The sequence below is a fragment of the Nannobrachium achirus genome (genome assembly GCF_963921795.1).
Source record: "Nannobrachium achirus genome assembly, chromosome: 23".
NCBI lineage: Eukaryota > Metazoa > Chordata > Actinopteri > Myctophiformes > Myctophidae > Nannobrachium > Nannobrachium achirus.
The window spans coordinates 30,334,350-30,355,675 of record NC_137830.1 but is presented as its reverse complement, the minus strand read 5'-3'; the positions used below and the strand labels follow the sequence as shown (position 1 = coordinate 30,355,675).

General features: G+C 41.5%; 1 protein-coding gene across 1 annotated transcript in view; it reads right to left on the bottom strand.

The window, feature by feature from the left end:
• Positions 1 to 20,720, bottom strand: part of dnai1.2 (dynein, axonemal, intermediate chain 1, paralog 2) — a gene marked incomplete at both ends in the record, with an annotated part of 28,120 nt that extends 7,400 nt beyond the window's left edge. The window contains 19 exons of the mRNA XM_080754325.1: positions 1,844 to 2,029; positions 4,256 to 4,355; positions 4,719 to 4,864; positions 6,468 to 6,547; positions 7,204 to 7,294; positions 7,934 to 8,023; positions 8,630 to 8,883; positions 10,933 to 10,976; positions 11,160 to 11,277; positions 11,396 to 11,480; positions 11,600 to 11,725; positions 12,626 to 12,685; positions 13,474 to 13,623; positions 14,181 to 14,239; positions 17,761 to 17,887; positions 18,332 to 18,412; positions 19,261 to 19,356; positions 20,438 to 20,503; positions 20,682 to 20,720. Of these exons, the coding sequence (XP_080610451.1) occupies positions 1,844 to 2,029; positions 4,256 to 4,355; positions 4,719 to 4,864; positions 6,468 to 6,547; positions 7,204 to 7,294; positions 7,934 to 8,023; positions 8,630 to 8,883; positions 10,933 to 10,976; positions 11,160 to 11,277; positions 11,396 to 11,480; positions 11,600 to 11,725; positions 12,626 to 12,685; positions 13,474 to 13,623; positions 14,181 to 14,239; positions 17,761 to 17,887; positions 18,332 to 18,412; positions 19,261 to 19,356; positions 20,438 to 20,503; positions 20,682 to 20,720 (1,998 nt within the window). The remainder of the gene's footprint in view (positions 1 to 1,843; positions 2,030 to 4,255; positions 4,356 to 4,718; positions 4,865 to 6,467; positions 6,548 to 7,203; positions 7,295 to 7,933; positions 8,024 to 8,629; positions 8,884 to 10,932; positions 10,977 to 11,159; positions 11,278 to 11,395; positions 11,481 to 11,599; positions 11,726 to 12,625; positions 12,686 to 13,473; positions 13,624 to 14,180; positions 14,240 to 17,760; positions 17,888 to 18,331; positions 18,413 to 19,260; positions 19,357 to 20,437; positions 20,504 to 20,681) is intronic.
• Between the last annotated feature and the right edge of the window lie 606 nt (positions 20,721 to 21,326).

Below are 21,326 nucleotides of genomic sequence, written 5' to 3'. Positions count from 1 at the left end.
GTGATCTCCATATATGGGCATAAAAGGGATGCTGTTAGGGATCTCCATATATGGGCATAAAAGGGATTCTGTTAGGGATCTCCATATATGGGCATGAAAGGGATTCTGTTAGGGATCTCCATATATGGGCATAAAAGGGATTGTATCCCAGATGATGCCCTGTTAGGAGATCCACACTAACAGAATCCATATATGGTCCTACCGACAGCTGCTATAAGCCAACCCTGGCGATAAGGTCTGAGTCGAAGAAATGCTTCTTTCCTGGCAAGAATTGCCCCTTTATACTGTAGGGCTCGTTTGTGTATTGTATGACATCACGCCACATCATCGGCTGAGGACTGTGTGATGTCATCATATCTTTTGTTTTTTTACCCTAGCAACCAACTGTTTACCATAGCAACCAGATACGCAGAGCAGGGATCTCCATATATGGGCATAAACAGGTGACATCACAATGATGTCAGATACTCAGAGCAGGGATTTCTCCATAATATATGGGCATGAAAGGGATTCTGTTAGGGATCTCCATATATGGGCATAAAAGGGATTCTGTTAGGGATATCCATATAGGGGCATACAAGGGATTCTGTTAGGGATCTCCATATATGGGCATAAAAGGGATTCTGTTAGGGATCTCCATATATGGGCATAAAGGGGATTCTGTTAGGGATCTCCATATATGGGCATAAAAGGGATTCTGTTAGGGATCTCCATATATGGGCATAAAAGGGATTCTGTTAGGGATCTCCATATATGGGCATAAAAGGGATTCTGTTAGCTGTTAGTGATCTCCATATATGGGCATAAAAGGGATGCTGTTAGGGATCTCCATATATGGGCATAAAAGGGATTCTGTTAGGGATCTCCATATATGGGCATGAAAGGGATTCTGTTAGGGATCTCCATATATGGGCATAAAAGGGATTGTATCCCAGATGATGCCCTGTTAGGAGATCCACACTAACAGAATCCATATATGGTCCTACCGACAGCTGCTATAAGCCAACCCTGGCGATAAGGTCTGAGTCGAAGAAATGCTTCTTTCCTGGCAAGAATTGCCCCTTTATACTGTAGGGCTCGTTTGTGTATTGTATGACATCACGCCACATCATCGGCTGAGGACTGTGTGATGTCATCATATCTCCATATATGGAGACATAAGTTGCTCATGCCCAAATATGGGCTGGTGAGGTCAGACTTAGTGTGATGCGTAGGTTATCTCCATATATGGAGATTCAACTTCAATGAGTAACCATGGCAAACTGTCAACTGCCTGTATGTCTTGATAATTGGTAAAACAAACTTTTGGCCTATTTGTGGAGATAAGCGACCAACGGTCGCTTATCTCCCGATTAGGGAGTCTTACTGGTGTAACTTACTGTATGGGCCAGTGTTGATCATAGCTGTTCATTGCCGATCAAAATTTGGACATTTTGCCGCACCACGCCACAGTTTTAGCCATAAAACAAACATCAGAGATAAAGGGCGTTAAAGATGGGGAAATGCATTGGAGTATACGGAGAAAAACGGCCGCGCGATGCTCTCAGCGTCGACTCGAAGCGACTAGCGGCTAATGGGCTACATCCAGGCGCAGCCCCAACCAAACGGTGAGATTTAAAGTTAATACTGTAAATACAGTAAACACGTCAACGCGTCGTGGGCCTCCAGAGACATCAAAGAGATTGGCGTGTAGACACCTCGTGGGCACCCGCTGAGTTAATGAACAGGTGGGTCTGGCCACATAGAACTTTTTTGAAAGCCACCTCCAACATTCACACTTGACTCAGGCTGAGAGAGTTATAAATGTGGGCATCTTTGGTTCCTGGCTGCAGCAAATTCTTACCTTTGGCTTCTTGCGGAGGTTTGGGGACAGCTTGAGACTGGTGACATAGCCACGGTGGTCCCCCACCAGGATGATGGGATAGACTGGGTTGAACTCAATGTGGGTCAGCCTGGTTTTCTTCTTTGGCACGACCCGCTGCTGGCAGATGGCTTCATATTTGTTGATACTCAGGTCAAAAACATGAACCTGAGAAAAGATAAATGAAACATAGCGTTAGTTCATGCAGGACACGCGAGTCTCGCCCGCCGCCTCAGCTGTTATCAGCTGTCAGTCAGCTCCTATTCTTATTCCTCATTCACAGCTCTGCTGGTCATTACGTCTTTATACTGTCATAGAATCAGAGCTCATGCGCTATAAAAGGGAGACTCAATTTAAATACTGCGTGCATCACTATAGTTCTGCTTGTCTTGCTGCCTGCTTTGCATCCGCTGCTGCTTAGCTGCCTCCTCCACCCCAGCCTCCACCTTTAGATCAGAGTCTCGCATAGGCTCAAATACTTGTGATTTATGTCTGCTGATTCAAGCTAATATCTCGATGTATTGCTATTGTACTACTATTGTGGGGGGAACATTCCCTGATTTTGCCTGGCAAGCTGCTTGGACAAGATTCAGGGAACATCTCCAAAAGCGGTGCCTTTAACGCCAAGTTTAACTGTATTGCATTTGTTGCACGTTGACGTGAGTGTTCCTGACTGAACAACAAAAACACAACTTGACACTATACTGCAGGGGTCTTCAACAGGGGTCCAGGATCCCTAGGGGGTCCTCGAAGTTACTACAGGGGGGGCGCCAAATCTTTGTGAGATGGGATTTTTTTTTTTTTTACATTAAACACATGAACTGTAGTGTCCCTATTCAGAGGAAACTTTTGCCAAAAAGAGCCAATAAACAAGCACACAACGCCTTGCGAAAGCATCCGTGGCGTGTCATTAGCTTTGGTTATTCATAAATAGCAGATGCACAAGCTTGTACATCTGCTATTTTTGTAAAAAAAAAAAAATTGAAACATGGTGAATCATTTTGATCTTCTCTTTTGTGCCAAGGGGTTCCTACTGGCACAAAACATTTTCAGATGGGGGGTCCGCGGCCAAATATATATCAATTTGGGGAGCCACAGGTCTTACTGGATTTAAGGAATGATAAATGAACTGAATCAACCGTAGAGAGAGGCTGCATTCATTATTTAACTTCATTGTAGCACTGCGATCCAGAGTTACCAGACAGCTCTGTTGGAGAGGGTAAGATAAAGAGAGAGAGAGCGAAGGGAGATGTTTGTTTGCACTGTTCATCTTATTCTTTGCACTCATCGTTATTCCTACACTTCAGCCTGCCAGTCAAGTCATAATCCTTATCTGCACACACACATATAAAAGAAACACACAGACACGAACACACGCACAGACGTGGCACGGCGCACACGTACGCACACACGCACGCACGCACTGCTCAAAATACATTTGGAATGATGATTATGCAGAGTTTCTCCATTTCTGGAAATTTAAATAAATAAAAAGCTTGGCAAAAAACTATTTCACCCACTTCTTTATGACAATAAACTCTGACTGACAGAGACAGAAACACACAGTGGTAAACCTGGGTGGCCCACATCGTGTCTAATTTAATATTCTGCTCTACTTTGGGAGCAGAGGGTATTGGTGCACACGAAAATTAGTTTTTAATCAGTTTAATTTTATTTATCACCAAGGAGACCAAGGTTTGATCCAATTTCAAATGCAATACACAAGAGACTTTATATGCTTTCTAGTGAAGGGAACGTTTGACATTTGCCTTCAGGAGAGATGGTTATCTGGCAAGAAAAAACATAACTTACCTTACCTTATCTTATCTTACCTTAACCAATTCATCCAGAGTTCTCTTGCACATAGGGCTGCAGGCAGCTATCGGTTATTTATTGACTTACTGTATGCACACTTCTAACGTTTTCAATCAATCAATAAATCAATGACAATTATTCTATTCATTACGTTTCAAGTTTCTTGTTATTTTTTAACTTTGTATACGTCACAGTATGATTGGAAGAGGTTTTCACGAGTGAAAAGGTAAAAAGGGTGAATTGATTACATTTCGAGAACATTATCGTGAACGAACATCTTGGGTTGTGTAATTTCCCCCGATTCCAGAAGCCAGTTTGATCCTAGATCTGCCCATGTACACTTTTTATTCTCAGATCTTTAGAGCGGCCGTCTAGGAATCATCAGATTCAGAAAAATGCAGAAAAATGATTTCCACTCAGAGATCAGTAAATGGTACCTTTTTTCTCGTTCAACTGAGTTAGTTTTAGAGTAATCTCTCAAGACAGACTCTGATAGCATCAGAAAAGGAACAAAACAGAGTGGGTGTTCCCCTTTATTTAACGATGGTTAGCCAGATTGGGTTTTAGAGTATTACTCACCCTGCCGTCGCTGGTGACCGCTGCAAACACAGTGGAGGAGTAGGGGGACCAGGCTACGTCTCCCACCGGTGCACTCAGGTCAAAGGTCAACATGGGGGTGCTAAAAAGGAGACAGAGTGGACACAGGGGACGGTTACACAGTGCAGGGAATTGGAAACGTGTTGCTATAGGTCAGTGGTTTTCAACCTTTTTCATATCAAGGTCCATGATTTATTTGGCATTTTAGCCACGGACCACCATTTAGTGACATTAGCCTCGCAGACACAAAAGTTTGAATATTTTATTATTGCTGGATAGGATTTTGTCCACAATTCCATGCTGCATTTATGTGGTACCATAGGATACAGGCAATAACAGGCAAATGCTTAAATACATCTTAAACCCCAGATACCTTTCTTAAGTACGTATGATGTGAGCTACTTTAACACTTAGACCAAAGGGATTTTTCTTATGGGTGTCTTACTTGACGTTGTGGTTCCAGATCTTGACGGTGCAGTCGAAGCTGCAGGTGATGAAGACCTTAGGGTGGAAGTGGTTCCACTTGACTGCGTCCACGGCCATGCTGTGGGCAGTGTAAGTCTCCAGAAACTGGCTGGAGTAATTGGAGCACTGGGTGGAATACAGAAAAAAAGGTTTCACATTCATGCTCACACCCTTAAGGATGATAAAACACAATGCGTTTGCAAAGAAAGAGGAGGATTTTAAGAAGCACTTACAAACAATCAGCTCTTTTATTCCATTCATGTTTAGAGATGCTAACTTTAAAGGGATATTTCATTTTCCAAAAAATGTTTGGACATTTTATTGGTAACATTTACACTAAATATCTAAATATTGAATCAAGCAACATAAAAACTGACCAGGGTGTTCATAAAAGCCTGATTAGACAATAAAATGACCAAAAGTTATTTTGAAAGTGAAATATCCCTTTAAGGATACTTGGTTTAATCATGTGAAAATTGTCCCCTTTCTGTATGAAGATGTTATTGAATCAATCTGAATGAGTTTTAAGATTTTAAGATTGTCTCTCTTCCACAGTGAGAATAATGCATACTCGTCAGCCGAGCCTACAGAGGATGGTAGGTGAGCCAAAACCAGCAACCAGCTGTCTGATGTGGACAAATTAGAGATGTGCACGGCACGCTCGCTCGCACACAGACACGCACGCACGCATGCACAGTTAATGAGAACTTTCCAATTTGTGTGCCCTATTGAGCGCAAGACTCAAATCGCACCACAAACAAAATGAGTTTCCATTTTTCAAGGCAGATAGCGAGAGACAGCGTGAATTCTCAAGTTGATCCTAATCTCATTTAGAAGTGGCAGGGAGGAGAGGCAATTTAGTTTATGGCTTTAGACTTTGCTGAAACAGCAGCATTTCCCCCCGACAGGCTTCGCTGGTGCGGGGAAGTTATTGAAGTATTTACAGATTCTACTACTTCTCTTTATAACTTACAGCAGTGGTTTTCAACCTCTTTCATGTCAGGATCCATTATTTATTCAGCATTTGAGCCACAGACCACCATTTGATGAGATTTATCCTTCAGGACCCAAAACGTGTCCACAATTCCATGCTGTATTGATGTGGTGCCATAGGACTGATAACAGGTCAATCAAAATAACAATTATTCTACAATCTCTAATTGTGTAGACTTGTAAATCAAATAATGCAGATGTTTAACGATAATTTAACTCTTGGGAATGTAAAATGAAACCAAATGATGTTCACTCTCAAGAGTTAAAGATCTATAAGGGTCCATTTGGTTACCAACTCTTCATTATTTAGCCGGAGACCACCTGGAATCCCCTCAAGGACCACTGGTGGTCCCCGGACCACTGGTTGAAAACCATTGCCTTAAAGGAACAGAAAGAGATGTGAGGAAAACGTAGAGTTTAAATAACCTTTCCTAATGGGTAATGGCTCAATTCTAACTATTCTCTTCTTCTTCTTCCCTTTCTTTCTTTTATGGAATACCCTAACGATACGATGGGAACGATGCACAAAAAACGAATTTCACCCACTTCTTTACTTCTGTAAACCTGTGATGTGACAATAAAGCTGATTATTAAAATATTATTTCCTGTCTTTTGAACCTTGTATTTTTGGGGGGGTTCTTGAAAAGTCAAGTTTGTCACAGCACAGCAACAATATATTTTGAGTCATAAAAGGTATATTATTTAGCATTTTGTATTGTAATCTCTGCTAACCTACCATGTGTACTTTCCCCTCCTCAGTTCCGACAAGGAAGAGACGGTCAATCTGCTTATGGAAGTCCAGTGATCGGCCACAAGCTGTTGGAAGGAACACATAATGCTCTTTCATTATTTACAGTATACACCAACAATACATCAAATTCAATATTTGTGGCCTGGGGTGGCATGTCCTTACGGACTGCATAAGCCTTAAAGGGATAGTTCCCAATTGTTATTTTTTTCCTATCGATTATTCACCCCATGGAGACTTGAATAAATGGATATGGATTTTTAGTTTTTTGTCGCATTCGAAGGGCAATAGTTTGATGACCAGCAGTGGTTCCCTATGGAGACACAAAGAGCCTGCTTTGTTCCCTATGGAGTCACAAAGACTCTCCTCAAATTATTGGCTTAGGAATGCGACAGAAAAAAGAATTCTCCATGGGGTGGGTAATCGATAGAGGGAAAAAAAAGTCATTTTGGGGGTGAACTATCCATTTAATGTCTGACTATACCTTGTGCTGTTTACATTTCTGACTAATAAAGCCATCAAGCCACCACTGCTGAGATAGATTTGATTATTTTTCACGCTGTTTTACCAACCAACTACCCAACAGGGAGGAGACAACACACACACACACACACACACACACACACACACACACACACACACACACACACACACACACACACACACACACACACACACGTACAACGCATGCAAGCACGCGCACAGTGTGGAGGTGAATTGTTACCAGTGATGTGTTGTTGCACAGCATCAGATGTCCCATCAGAAACTGGACCCTCCAATGCCAGTTTGATGACGTCTGTGAATCTCAGCTCATTCTGAAAGGACACAAGCAGACGTATTCTTGTCTCAAGGACTTTGGCCACATGGGTATCGCCGCCAATGGTGGAAGAAGTATTGCGATTATTATTATGTTATTATTACTTTAATACATAAAAGTAGCAATACCACAATGTAGAAATACTTTGTTACAAGTAAAAGTCCAAATGCAATTCCAAAGTCCCAAAAGTACAAAGGTATTTAAGGTACTTAAGGTAACAAAAATAGCCTACCAAAAGTGGGCAAAAGCCTAAATAAATTAGGAGGAGAGAAGGTCATTATAACATGTAAGATGACCATGTATTTCCAACATCATTCGCAACATGCATAGGCCTAGTGTCCTAGTCCTAGTATATCGTTTCTGTTGGGTGGAAACCTCATACGCATGTCCAAAACGGTTACTTTTCAGGATACAAAAAAAAGCAAAAAAAATAGCAGATGGACAACCTCGAAACACATTGCTTCGCACCACATTTCGAGCTTGTAGATCTGCTATTTTGGATACTTCACTTGACGCTGTAGTATGATCAAGTAGGGCATTCGTTTAGAAAAAAAGAAAAAAACATAAATATGGAGATAAGAGGTTTCTGCCTGAAAGCAACGATATACTGTACATAATATATAAAAACCTAGACAACCTTGACCAGAGTCCAAGACACCACTCGTCCATCAGAGGACACAGAGTAAAAGTTGTGGTTGTTGTCCATGTCATCCTTCTGCCAGCGCACCTGCATGGACATGCAATGGGACAAAGTGACATTTTTGAAAAGGAGCTTTCCTTTAAGCCAGTGGTCCTCAACCAGTGGTCCGAGGTCCTTGAGGGGGTCCTTGAGGGGGGTCACCAGCTAAATGTAGGAGTTGGTAACCAAATGGAGCCTTATAGATCTTTAACTCTTGAGAGCGTAAAATGAAAAAAAAACAAAAAAAACGACCTGACCTGTGGACCCTTACCGGTCCATTTCGTTTCATTTTATGCTCTCAAGAGTTAAATTATAATTAAACATCTGCATTACTTAATTTACAAGAAGACTACACAATTAGAGAATGTAGAAGAATTGTTATTTTGATCAATGTTTGCCTGTTATCTCTCCTATGGTGCCAACATCAATACAGCATGAAATTGTGGACAAAATCTTATCCAACGAAATTGAAATATTCATATATAAGTTTTGAGTCTGAGAGGTTAAATCTCATCGAATGATGGCCCGTGGCTCAAATGCCACTTCTTTTTAAATAGATTTTTAATAATCAACTAAACCAATTAGTCTGATTAAAAGCTGTGAGCTTCTAGATCTGCTATTATTTTTCAGTATATTGAACACTTGCATGCTCACCTGCCACACTGGGTCCATGTGCTTGCCGGTGTTGGCAGTGCTCTTGTAGACGGGCTGCAGCGCGTGGTCCTCCTCCATCAGGTTGTAGACGGCCACGCAGCCGTCGTAGAAGCCCACCGCCACCAGGTAGGTGAGCCGCTCGTGGATGTCCAGGCACATGACGCCAGAGTCAGTGGAGTAGGCGTACTCCGGGAAGCTGCAGTTCTTCAGGGAGTAGAAGAGAAGCATGCCTTGGCCCTGCCGGCTGAACTCATCTGCGGTAAAGCAACATAATTATCAGTGGTGGATAAAGTACTCACATTTCTTTACTTAGGTAAGTAAAAGTATCAACTGCAATTTAGAAATACTCGCCGGAATTCAAAATTTACTTGAGTAAAAGTACAAAGGTATTAGTATCAAAATGTACTTAAAGTACCAAAAGTAGAAATACTCTTATGCAGAATGTCATGTTTCACACGTTTTCAAACTTTTAAAACGGTATTGGCATAGGCGCAAATCGCGGGGGGGACAGGGGTTACGTGTCCCCCCCCAGGTCCAATTGGTACCCCCCAAAAAAAAAAAAAATCTTTTTTTTTTCTAACTCAATAGATAGTCCCCCCAGGAATCCGCGGAGAAAAAGTATTGATTCCGCGGAGAACAATCCTGATAATGCGGAATTCTGCGGAGAACATTTCTTGATTCCGTGGACATTAAAAAACAACCTAAAACCAGTAAGACTCCCTAATCGGGAGATAAGCGACCGTAGGTCTCGATAGAAGAGGGCCATGTGAGAAATGAGGGGTGGGGTCTCCGCGTTGCCTTGGCGGACGAATAGGTACCGGCCCCGGCTCTCCCGGACGCTCCTAGGCCGAGTTAGGGCATTTTATGTGAGCTGCAGCTGAGGGGGTCCTCCACTGGGGGCGCCACCACTTTTGCATCCGTTCTGGAGCACCAGGAGTGGGTGGTCCCCGGGAATTCCCCGTGAGCAGCCCTGTGGGGGTGGTCATTTTTGCACATTTGGTATTTCTTTTACACCTGGGGGTCCCCCAGGGACCTGGGGGTCCCTGGAACTCCGGGGGTCCTTGGAGGTTGTAGTTTGGCAGGCAAGGAGTTTGTGTGGAAATTTTGGCATGGATCGGGGCAACGGTTGTGGAGATATGAGCAGGGCAAAAGTGTGACTCACTCACTGACTGACAGACAGCCCGTGGAGCTTTTGATAGTAAATGTGACCTACGGTCGCAATGACCAGTTATCAAGCTAAAAATTATATAGTTCTAACAATCAAGTAAAACCCTTCATGAAATAGCTACAATTAATTGTAATTAGTGGTTAGAATAATCAAATAATCATTTTTGAGAATAAAAATCTAATATTAAATCTATTATTTTTTAATTGCTATGGTTTTTAATAATTACTTTCTGTTGCAAAGACTATATTGTCATCCAAACCATGCCCATAGTAACCACATTTTAGAGGATATCCTACCTACTACCTAGAATAGGTGTAATATTTATTTATTCTCTTCTGCATTATTGCCAGGACCATAGAGAGGAACTATAGTTCAGGACACAGTTTCTGTCAGGAACGATTGTGGGACCGGACCATCCAGCAACAACAGCAGGAGGGAAGCTAAGCTCTGTATGAGGTGGCCACTGGTCAAATCATGTACAAATCGTTTTATAATAGTAGTAATAACAGTTGACTCTCAGTCTGAGAGTCTCAGAGTGAGTGATGACATCATAATGTGGCGACTTTGTTTTGGCTGTGGTGGATACACTCTCTTGCTGTGGTGTGGAAGAAGCCAGAAGGACAGCATGATTTTTTCATTGGACTATGTTTTCATTGGACTACATTTATTGGAATTAAATGGATACCGACCTCACAACCTGTCCCAAGTTGCTACAGAACTAGAACTGTACATTTCGGGAGGACCAAGTTGACCAACAAGCAACAATGGTAACTATTTACTTTTTCATGTAAGCTTTGGTTGTGTTGGTTATTGCAGTAGTGATAACTTGAAAAGTAAATAAATAATACATCATAAAACCGTTAAGGCCCGTATCTGAAGGAAAATGAGGGGGTAAAACTGGCCGAAAACCGATCTCTGCAGGCCAAAAAAACGAAATCGCGCGCGCGCACGCGCATCGCGCACGCGCATCGCGCACGCGCGTCCGGCGGCGCGCGCTTGAAGCGCGCGCAGGACCACCCCTATGCATTTCGTGGATCTACGCGGCTGGGTATTGGCCCAGAATTTCCATATCAGTGCATCCCTATTTTATTAGTTTCATCTCTTACTCATCTCATCTGCAGTCCACCGTACTTACATGATCCCATTCCCACAGCAAACAAGTCACTGTATTTCTGGTTCCTGTTTGATCACAACAGAACAAACACTCAATGTATTATTCATACAATTACATTCAATGTCTTATTCATACAATTACATTTTGATTCTTCAGAGGCAAATATTTTTTTGATTGGCATTTGTTTTTACTGGATTGAATAATATTTCACTAGGGCAATACAAAATAAGTGCAATGAGTGAACCTACCAGCAGAGGGAAGTGACAGACAGCCTTTGGACTTTATCATACTGAAACTTCCATAGTGGGAGAAGCGTGCCCTCTTGACCCCTGAACTCATCAGAGGCATCTTCAAAGTATTTGAAGTCTGAGTTAAAGTGATCAGAGAACAGTGATTAAGATATAACAATAAAAAAGGGAAAGAAATTACTATAATAATAATAGGTATGTAATAATACTAGAACAAATTATTATCATTATTATACCTTGTGCTATGTCGTCAAACGTGTTCTGATTGACCAGCCTCTCAGCGATCTTGGACACTGTGGCAAGTTTGCTGATGTCATCGCTCTACAGGAGATTAAAGCATTTCAGGCAGAAACACAGCAAAACATCAGCAGCAGCACCGACAACGTAATGACGTCTCTAACCGTTCCAGTGGGAAAGCAGTTCAGATGTTAATCTTATACCCGTGTCTCTGTTAGCGTGGCCTTCCTCTTGCCCGCCTTGTCTTCCTCCTTCTTCGGTGGTGCGGCTTTCTGCTTCTCTTTCTCCTGCTTCTGCAGCTCCTCTGCGTAGGCCTCGTAGATCTCCCCCTGCAGGGCAGTGGTGGGAAAAGTACTCACAATTTACTACAAAGTATCAATACTGCGACGTAGAAATATTCTGTTACAAGTTAAAGTCCGGAATTCATAATTAATATACTTGAGTAAAAGTACAAAAGTATTGGCATCAAAATGTACTTGCAGTAACAAAGTAAAAGTACTCATTATGGGGAATGTCCCATTTCGCAAGTTTTCAAATGTATACACACATCTTTTGAAAATAGCAGATCTACTGTATAAGCTCACAATGCAATGCAACGCATTGTGATTTTGTAGATCTGCTATTTTCAAATGGCCAAATGTATGTAGGGCTGAAGTGATTAATGTATGTTTCATAATAATCAGATTCTACAAAGTAACTTATGACTAAAGTTTTCAAACAATTGTAGTAGAGTAAAAGTACAATATTTTCCTATGAGATGAAGTGGTGTAGAAGTAAAAAGTAGCCTACTGAAAATTGGACAAACTCAAGTAAAGTACAAATACCTCAAAACTATACTCAAGTACAGTACTTGAGTAAATGTACTTACTTTACAGCACTGGTTAGGAGGTAAATAGTCTTGAGTAGCCAGACAACTATTCCACAATCTCTGAATGCTATATTGTCTAGAACTACATCTCGAAAGCCGTGACAGGAAGTCATCTGTTCGTCATTTCCGTTTTAACAAAAATATATTTTTAGATTTTCTTTACATTTTATTTTAGAATTTCCATTTCTGCTAAGGAGCACGCTATATATCGTCGATGATCCCCTATACTTGATCATATTACAGCACCACACAAAAGCATCAAAAGTAGCAGATCCACATGCTCGAAAGTAGTCGAAACTCAGGTTTCCAGCCGACAGAGACAATATGTAAAAACCTGAACCCAAAGCTGAAGCATCTTTACCTGATCAACAGTGGCTGAGAAGTTGCAGCGTGGAGGAGGTTCAGCCTGACAGGCTCTGTCCTGGAAGGAAATGGGTTATTATTTAAAAAATAATACTAAAAATAAGTAGTCTTTAAGCGCGTATTTGTATGAAGTTGATCCGTACCAATTAACATGCATGTGTATTCCATAACATTTCAATTATCAACAAAACATTTAGAACATATCTCATAATCCCCTTGTTACTTGAACTGATAGGTATCAAGAGAAAATATTGAGGATGACTTTATTTTTACACAGATCAACCTACAGCACCTTCTTTTCAAAGAAAAGGTTATCAAAACTACTAATGTGCATTTGTTTGTGTGTGGATTACTGGTCACATTTATGTAACATATGAGTATTAGTTCAGATTTTACATTTCTCTTTTCATTTCTTAAATTACTTTAGAATATTATACAAGTAACAGGGCAGTCTCCTCAGCAACAGGGTTGACGACAGTTACCAAGTTGCTAAGGTCTACAACAGCTAGGTCTGTCTCCAAATTGTTCTGTTTAGTCATGCTGAATTAAAGGTATGTGTATGTCCCATTATAACACTATTACACCCATACTCAAAGAATATACATAGGGGAATGTTACATCCTGTGTTAACAATGATTCTAATTAAGGCTCTGTTACGTTTACGTAGGTCAGGCAGAGTCAATGTTCTGTTATTGTGCATGTTGGCTCACTCTAAAGACTCTGCTACACTAAACTTTACAGGTTTTCTTTTTTAGTCTAGTTTTTATTTGTTGACGCTGCTAGGGTTCATGTGGTTACAGTGTGTCCCCTCGGTGTGAGAGCTCCTCCTGTGTGTGTTTGTCCTACCCTCAGTGGGTTGTTCAGTGTCTGTGAGGCCCTCTCGCTGAAGTTGAACTGGTTGGTCAGTTTCTGTTCCTTCTTGTAGGCCCTGGACACCACGCTGTCCGGCCTGTCCTCTCCGTCAGCCTCTCCACCGTCCTCTCCTACATCTGCAACCTGTGGGGGAAGACAGAAAAGGAATTTCAAACACACAGTGAAATGTCTTTATCAGAATCTATCTTAAAATTCTGATGCTTTGCAGCGTGGTCTCATGAACAGTGCATTCAATTTATGAGGTAACCTTGGTAATAAGTTAAAACTAATTTATACTTTGCCACTTGACAAATCATTTAAATTTCAATTCAAAAGAGCTTTATTGGCATGAGTAGAATTATAATAAAAAACTGTGAAAAGGGGGAACATATATACAGTTGGAGGAGGTACAGCATTGTGTAAACAGAGCTATGTCGCATTTCGTCGTTATTTACATGTTATGTATACAGGATATAAAGCTTTTTGAAACAAAAATAGCAGCAATCTTTTGCAGTTGCTTTGGGACAAATAGCAGCTCACAGGTTTTCTAAATCTCTTATTTCCCCCAAGTGATGTGACAAATCTTTCATTTGGAAATCGGTTATTTTAGTCGACAGACACTGCTTTTTGATGAAGTATGAATTTTCTTTGAAAATATACTACAACTGCAAGTACACAGTAGTGCATGAAACTAGATTTACCGGAGTATCTGGTTTGTCCTCATCGTCTTCTTGTACCTCAGCATCAACTGCTACTTTCTCTGCAAAAATCAGCATAAACAAAACATGACTTCATTCTGTAGTGGACAAGAAACTTGCTAGTTACAATAGGTGCAACTAGTGAACACATTTTACATTTCTTAACTTCAGGGAACTGGCTGACATTGCCAACTTGTGGAAAGTTATCTTACACCACAGAAAGGAAGTGAACCATAGTCTGAACATACAAGCTGTTAATATTGAAGTATATAATGTATACGGTATAATACATATATGTACCGGTATGTGTATAATATGCAAATAATACATGACACAACTCAAACACAACATCACATGGAAGATATGTTTCGAATTGTATTTCTGCTTAATGTTACTGGAGGAATACGATATAAAACATTTTTGAATGACAAAATACAGTAGGCCCAGATATTGATATTTATTAGACAGCTGTTTTGAATCCTTGATTCCGGTTGGTAAATCGCTGCATTCCATTGTGTTCTCCTCAATAAACAAACCAGTGTTCTGTCTCTGTTCATGTTGCTATGGAAGCTGAAGCTCGACAGCCAATCATTATAGGATCGACATGTTCTGTCAGATAATTGAGTTTGGAAGTAGCTGTGTAATAATAAGCAGTCAGCAGAGTAATGCACAGTGAGTCATTAAAGGAATATAAACCGCCTTCAGGGTGAAACAAGACCTCTGATTCTCGTCTGTCCTGCTTTGCTCTGTCGGAGTCTCTTTTCCTATATTTCCTATATTTCTACAGGGGCGGCAGTGGCTCAGGGGAAGAATGGCCGGTAGTTCGATCCTGGGCTCCCCCAGAGTTAGTGTCGAAGTGTCCTTGAGCAAGACTCTGAACCGCTAATTGCTCCCGATGTGCAGTTTGGTGTCTTGCATGGTATTAACCGTTAAGGCCCGACCACACCAATGCAACTCTTTGCAATTGTCTTTGGGTTAATGGTTGCAAGTAGTTGCATTGGTGTAGACTGGCCTTTACATACTAGTAAGAAGCCTCAGGGCGAGGTTGCGCCATGACTTGGCCGTCTGGCCAGTGATGTATTTCGGCCCAGTTACATGGAGACCCCTGGTACCCATATATGGAGATCTATGTACTGTATAAGGAGATATGCTGTGAGACCCCAAACATGCTTAATCATTATTCGTTATGTGAAAATCCTATGACGTCTATCACATCTGACATCATACATAGTACAATCCCTTTATGCCCATACATGGAGATCCCTGTCTGAACCAGCCACACAGATATGGGCTGTCTTCCTCCATATATGGGCATTCCCATATGAAGTCCTATTACATATGGGCTTAATATTGATGACATCAGGGATCTCCATATATGGGCATAAAAGGGATTCTGTTAGAGTGGTTCCCATGACATCACAGTGATGTCAAAGCATGATGTCAGAGCGGCAAAACCCATAGACCACAACTGACACTGTGGTTCCCCTGACACATCACTGTGACATAATAATAATAATCTTTATTGTCCCCGGAGGGAAATTTGTCTTCACAGTCTGTTCAAACAAGAAACAACATGTTACACATAGCCAAAAAGACAACACAACATATCACATAGACAAGTCATCAGTACCCCACTATACACAGAAAAAGACCCTCTTAGCGACGGGGGCGATTGTTTAGCAGATTGTTAAGTGCAGCAATGACTGAGGGGACAAAACTCCTTTTAAACCGAACTTTTTGCCACGCCAAGGTTCTGTATCTTCGCCCAGATGGCATTAGGTCAAAGTGGCGATGCAGAGGATGGTCAGTGTCACTTGTTATTGAGAGTGCTAAGCGTGTAATGGCCTTATCGTTCATATCAGACAGTGTGGGTGTGGGAAGTCCAATGATCTTGGAAGCAATACGGGTAATACTGTAAAGTTTGTTTCTGTTAGGCATGGACAGTATGGTGAAGAAACATGCAGAGCAGTACAACAGAACAGGTTGTATAATGCTTTTGTACAGTAATAACAGAAGATGGGGGGCAACGGATAGTGATCTTAGCTTACGGATTACATGAAGTCTTTGCTGAAAACGTTTATGGATAGATGTAATGTGTTGATCAAACCTCAGTTTATTGTCCAAAGTGAGTCCAAGATATGTGAAGCTATCAACCTGTTCGACTGCTTTACCATGAATAGTGAGTGGGTTAAGTCCAGTGTGGGTTTCTTGAAAAACCAGCTCTTTTGTTTTGTCCACGTTCAACTCTAGATAGTTGTCAGTGCACCACTGTGTAAAATGAGAGATGGTGTTCTGGTAGTCCGTAATAGAGTTATTGTCATGAAGCAGTCCGAGAATAGCAGTATCATCAGAGTATTTAAAGTAGGTGATATTGGTGGGGGAGGGGCTGGTGCAGTCATTTGTGTATAGTGTGTAGAGGAAGGGGCTGAGGACGCAGCCCTGCGGGGCTCCTGTGTTGGTAATGACTGTTGATGAAAATGATGAACCTACTTTAACTGCTTGTGGTCTATTGCTTAAAAAGTTGTGAGTCCAGTGGATGAGAAGTGGGGGAATGCTGAGGTGGTGCAGTTTCTTTATCATGTGATGTCGTTGAATGGTGTTAAAAGCAGAACTGAAATCAACAAAAAGAATGGTGGCAAAATTGTCTGATGAGTCGTCCAGGTGTTTGAGAAGGGAATGAAGGAGGCATGCCACAGCATCCTCTGTCCCCCTCTTGGCCCTGTAGGCAAACTGATACGGGTCCAGCTGTGACCTGACAGCTGGCAGCATGATGTTCAATATCAGCCTTTCCAATAATTTCATCATTATAGATGTTAATGCCACCGGTCTATAGTGGTTCGGTTCTGAGCATCATCACAGGTGACATCACATGTCACAGTGATGTGTCAGGGGAACCACAGTGTCAGGTGTTATAGACAGACAGACAGACAGACAGACAGACAGACAGACAGACAGACAGACAGACAGACAGAGATAAGGTCAAGCTGTGACCGTTCACATACTAAACTGCGACCTACGGTCGCTATCAACCTCTGACATTGATTTCTACTTTATGACTCCTAGCAAACAGTTCAGTAGATAGTAAGTTTGTTTTTAAACTGGTAACACAAGCTGTGAATAAATTGTGGAAGTATTTAACTTTATACTGTAGATGTACTTAATTACTTTCCACCAATGTCAGGGGTCATCAATATGTCTGTACACGGACAAATTTGTCCGTGGCAAAGACTTGGTCTTGTCCTTGGCAAACTTTTGATTTTCTGTTTTACACAATGTTCTTATTTTGATCATAAGACCCAATTATTGAATGTCAGGTCTTCAGGTTTTCTTCAGAATATGTAAGACACTGATTTACTACGACACCAGACGTAGTCGTAGTCCAACTAGTACTATTGGTTCTCAAACGTTTTATTTGCAAGAACCCTCTTAACTCTGAGAGTGTACAAACAATTACATACCTGTTATGGTCTTTTAGGACTATCTCTATATGTGTTTCTGGTAATATGCCATGGCAAAAATGTAATTTTGACAAAAATGGAGATGACTCCTGACCAGTGAATGAGTGTACTGTGCATACTATTACCCTCTATCTGGCCCTGCTTGGCCCTCTGTCTGCGCGCCTCGTCGGAGTCCTGGTGCAGGAGGTTTCCGTCCAGAGTTAAGTGCACCGCCATCTGATCAACACCGCTGATGGTCTTGTAAGAGCGCTCCTGTGGGAAACGCGACAGGAGTGGACGTGAGTGGAAGAGAGGGACAACATGTTGCTAACAGGAATGCCATTAGAATTATGGGACATTAGGTGTACTGGTGAGAGGCATAATGCGCTAAATGCAGTTCTCAAACATGTTCTTGTCAAGGACCCTCAAATTGATAGATATTTGGCCGATCACTCCGAGTCCGCACTTTTATTCTACCTATGAGGGAGGATTCTGCCAAAGCATTTTAATGGGAATGGAGCTGTTTTCTTTTTGTTAGTTTATTTGCAGAAATCCGCAAATGGCAGCAAACCGCTCCATTCCTATTGAAATCCACTGTCAGAATCCGCTGTCAATAGGTAGAATAAAAGTGCGAGGTGACCGGGCCCTTTAGGCACATATAAATAAAGGCAGATAAACATGACTTAGGGAAAGCTTTAGTGTACAATATTCTCTTACCTTGAAGCTGTAGCGGACAATATTCTTGGGGGCATGTGGGTTGTTGACAGTCAGGATCTTTGTAAATTCCTCCTTTAGCTCCTGATGGTGTCAGTATTATGGAAGCAGATTAAGACAAACACTGGAATCATTTGTCATTCTGGATTCAGGGTCACATGCTTTTAATCAAAATTAAAATGTATTAGTTCTATTACTAATACTTGCGCCAGCAGATCACGCAAGTACTGCGTTCGGCTGCGTATGTAGGTAGGTAGGTAGGTAGGTAGGTAGGTAGGCACACGTGGAAGCGATACACACAGATTCCCTTCATCCCTCGATGCATATGCACCAGAGCCAAAGGAGGCGTCTACCTTTCTATGTCTATGAGTGGTGAGCTCACCTTATGGCGCACTCTGCTGGCGCACAGGTAGGCCATACTACTTGTGCACAAGAGGCAAGTTGGCACCTCGACAGAGTGCAGTTCTAGCTATTATTAGCTTGTAGATCTTCTATTTTCAAAGTTTAAAATTGGCTTTACATTATGACAGAACTATGAGGACAGTTAGAGCAATTTGTTGTTGTCTGAAGAGCCACAGGGTGGTGCTCTGGTACAACAGTAATACCTGTGATCAACTGCAGGATGATTGTAAGAAAGTCAGTCAGCCATGCATGTACTGTATATCAAAGTTTCTTTCCCATTTATACTCTATACTCCTTGCAAATAAAACATTTGAATACCACTATAGTGGACTTAATATGCCATGTCGTAGTAAATCATTATACATATTCTGAAGAGAACCAGGAGACTTGACAAATTGCCACAGACAAGACGGAAACATTTGTCTGTTTTGGACATATTGACAGATCCACGGAACGTAGCGTAGCAGGCTGGCACCCAGGCTACTGTTTTTCGGCCTGGCAGAATAGACCTAGAACTTGTGTCCTCATACCGTCTGAGAGAGCTGCAGCTGGTCTGGCGGCTTGACGGTTTTCCCCTGAGTCCACTCATCCCCTCCCTCACCCAGGTCCACTCCATCCTCCTCATCCTAGACAAATACAAGAGTTAAAGCCCTGGTTAATGCTTATTATTATTAGTAGTAGTAGTATTATAATATCACTGCTGTGGGGCAGAAACCTCCATATATTAACCTTTTGTGTTTTTTTGTAAATGAATGCCCTATTTGATCATCATAGAACATATATAGTCACATTGCAAACACTCTGAGCTAACTATACAGTCAGCCTCACACTGAGCTTGTAGATCAGCTATTTTCCCAATGTTTGCCTCGGCTCTTTCTGAGTAATATTTGACAGCTTGGCCAATTTGGTATTAAAACGGTCCTAAAAGTAAAAAAAATTGTAACTTTAGAAAGGATAGGCTGGTACACTACACTGTATGTTGGTTTGATAACTGTTGAGTGAGAAAACGTTAATCAACTGGGGGCCCTCAAAAATTATTTGGGGACCTCCCTGAGGGTCCCGATCCCAATCCCCAGTTTGGGAACCACTATAAGCCTAGCAAGCCTTGATTTCACAGGAATGTCCTCACCTGCAATAATAACCTGAGTGCTGCACTGCCCTATTAGTAACTGTTGTCCTTTATGACAGTGGTTTTCAACCCTTTTCATATCAAGGAATATTATTTATTCAGCATTGAGCCACGGACCACCATTTGTTGATATTTAGCCACTCAGACACAAAATGTTGAATATTTTGTTATCATTGGATCAGATTTTGTCCATAATTCCTTGCTGTATTGGTGTTAGTACCGTAGGAGCGATAACAGGCAAACATTGATCAAAATAAGTAAGTAGGCCTATTCTACATTCTCTAATTGTGTAAACTTCTTAACAATAATAGAACTCTAGTGTCAAATGAAACCAAATGGACTCTGATGGGTCCATTTGGTTTCATTTGACACTGTCAAGAGTTAAGGATCAATAAGACTCCATTTGGTTACCAACTCTCATCATTTAGCTGGGCCCTGCTGGGGACCACCTGGAACCCTCTTAAGGACCACTGGTAGAGAACCACTGCTCTAGCTAAAGTTTACCACCACACTCAAGGAAGCTGAATACAATTAGCCTGGTTATTCTGTTGTTATTTTAGTAACTGTATACTACTCACCTTTTTCTTACTGGCAGCTTTGGAAGGCTTTGCAGCTGGCGCCTTTTGATAATGAACATTTGATCCCTGCAACAACAACAAAAAAAGAAAAGAAAAAGAAAACACCCAAAAGTTACCTCAGCATTAAGGACATTCACTTAATGCTACTTTAAGTTCACTCAGCTGTGATTCTGTTGTTAGGCCTATAGCATTAGTTGGTTAAACTGTTAGCATTTTGGATACCAATAGTTGGGCCAATGTTTACCTGTTTGGATTTCACGGTTGTTTTGTTGAGGACAGGCATTTAAAAGATTTAACACGATAATACCCAATAAATAAAAATCTCGAATACTTAACAACACTAAACTGTAAAATGATTCAGAACAAGACGTTAGAATACCGCCTGACTCTCTCTGATAGTTCACAGCTGACGCTGAAAAAACTCTGATGTTTACGGTCGTCGTGGCAACCGAGTGTTGGCAGTAGAGGACCATAAATGACCACAGATAGAGGACCAGCCGGGACCAGCATACTTCGGTTTAATCTATGCATTGGTTCTCAAAGTTGGGTCCGGGGACCCCCAGGGGTCTTTGAGGAACTCAGAGAGTGTTGGAAGTTTGGAATTGGAACCAAATGGACCTAATTGAAATTAGAATGGTTGAGCCATAAAAACCTTCTCTAATGGGTCCCTGGAATATCTTTTCAATTGAGGGTCCGCAGGCTAATAATAAGTGTCAATTTGGGGGTCCTTGACATGAAAAAGTTTGAGAACCACTGATTTAAGTCTAAAGGGACCATAATATTGATAATAGATCTCGTGTATCTCACGACCGTCATGGATTGACATTAGTGTTGAACAGTTTAGTCAATATGCCACGTAGGCCTACGTCTACAAAAACGTTCAAATTTA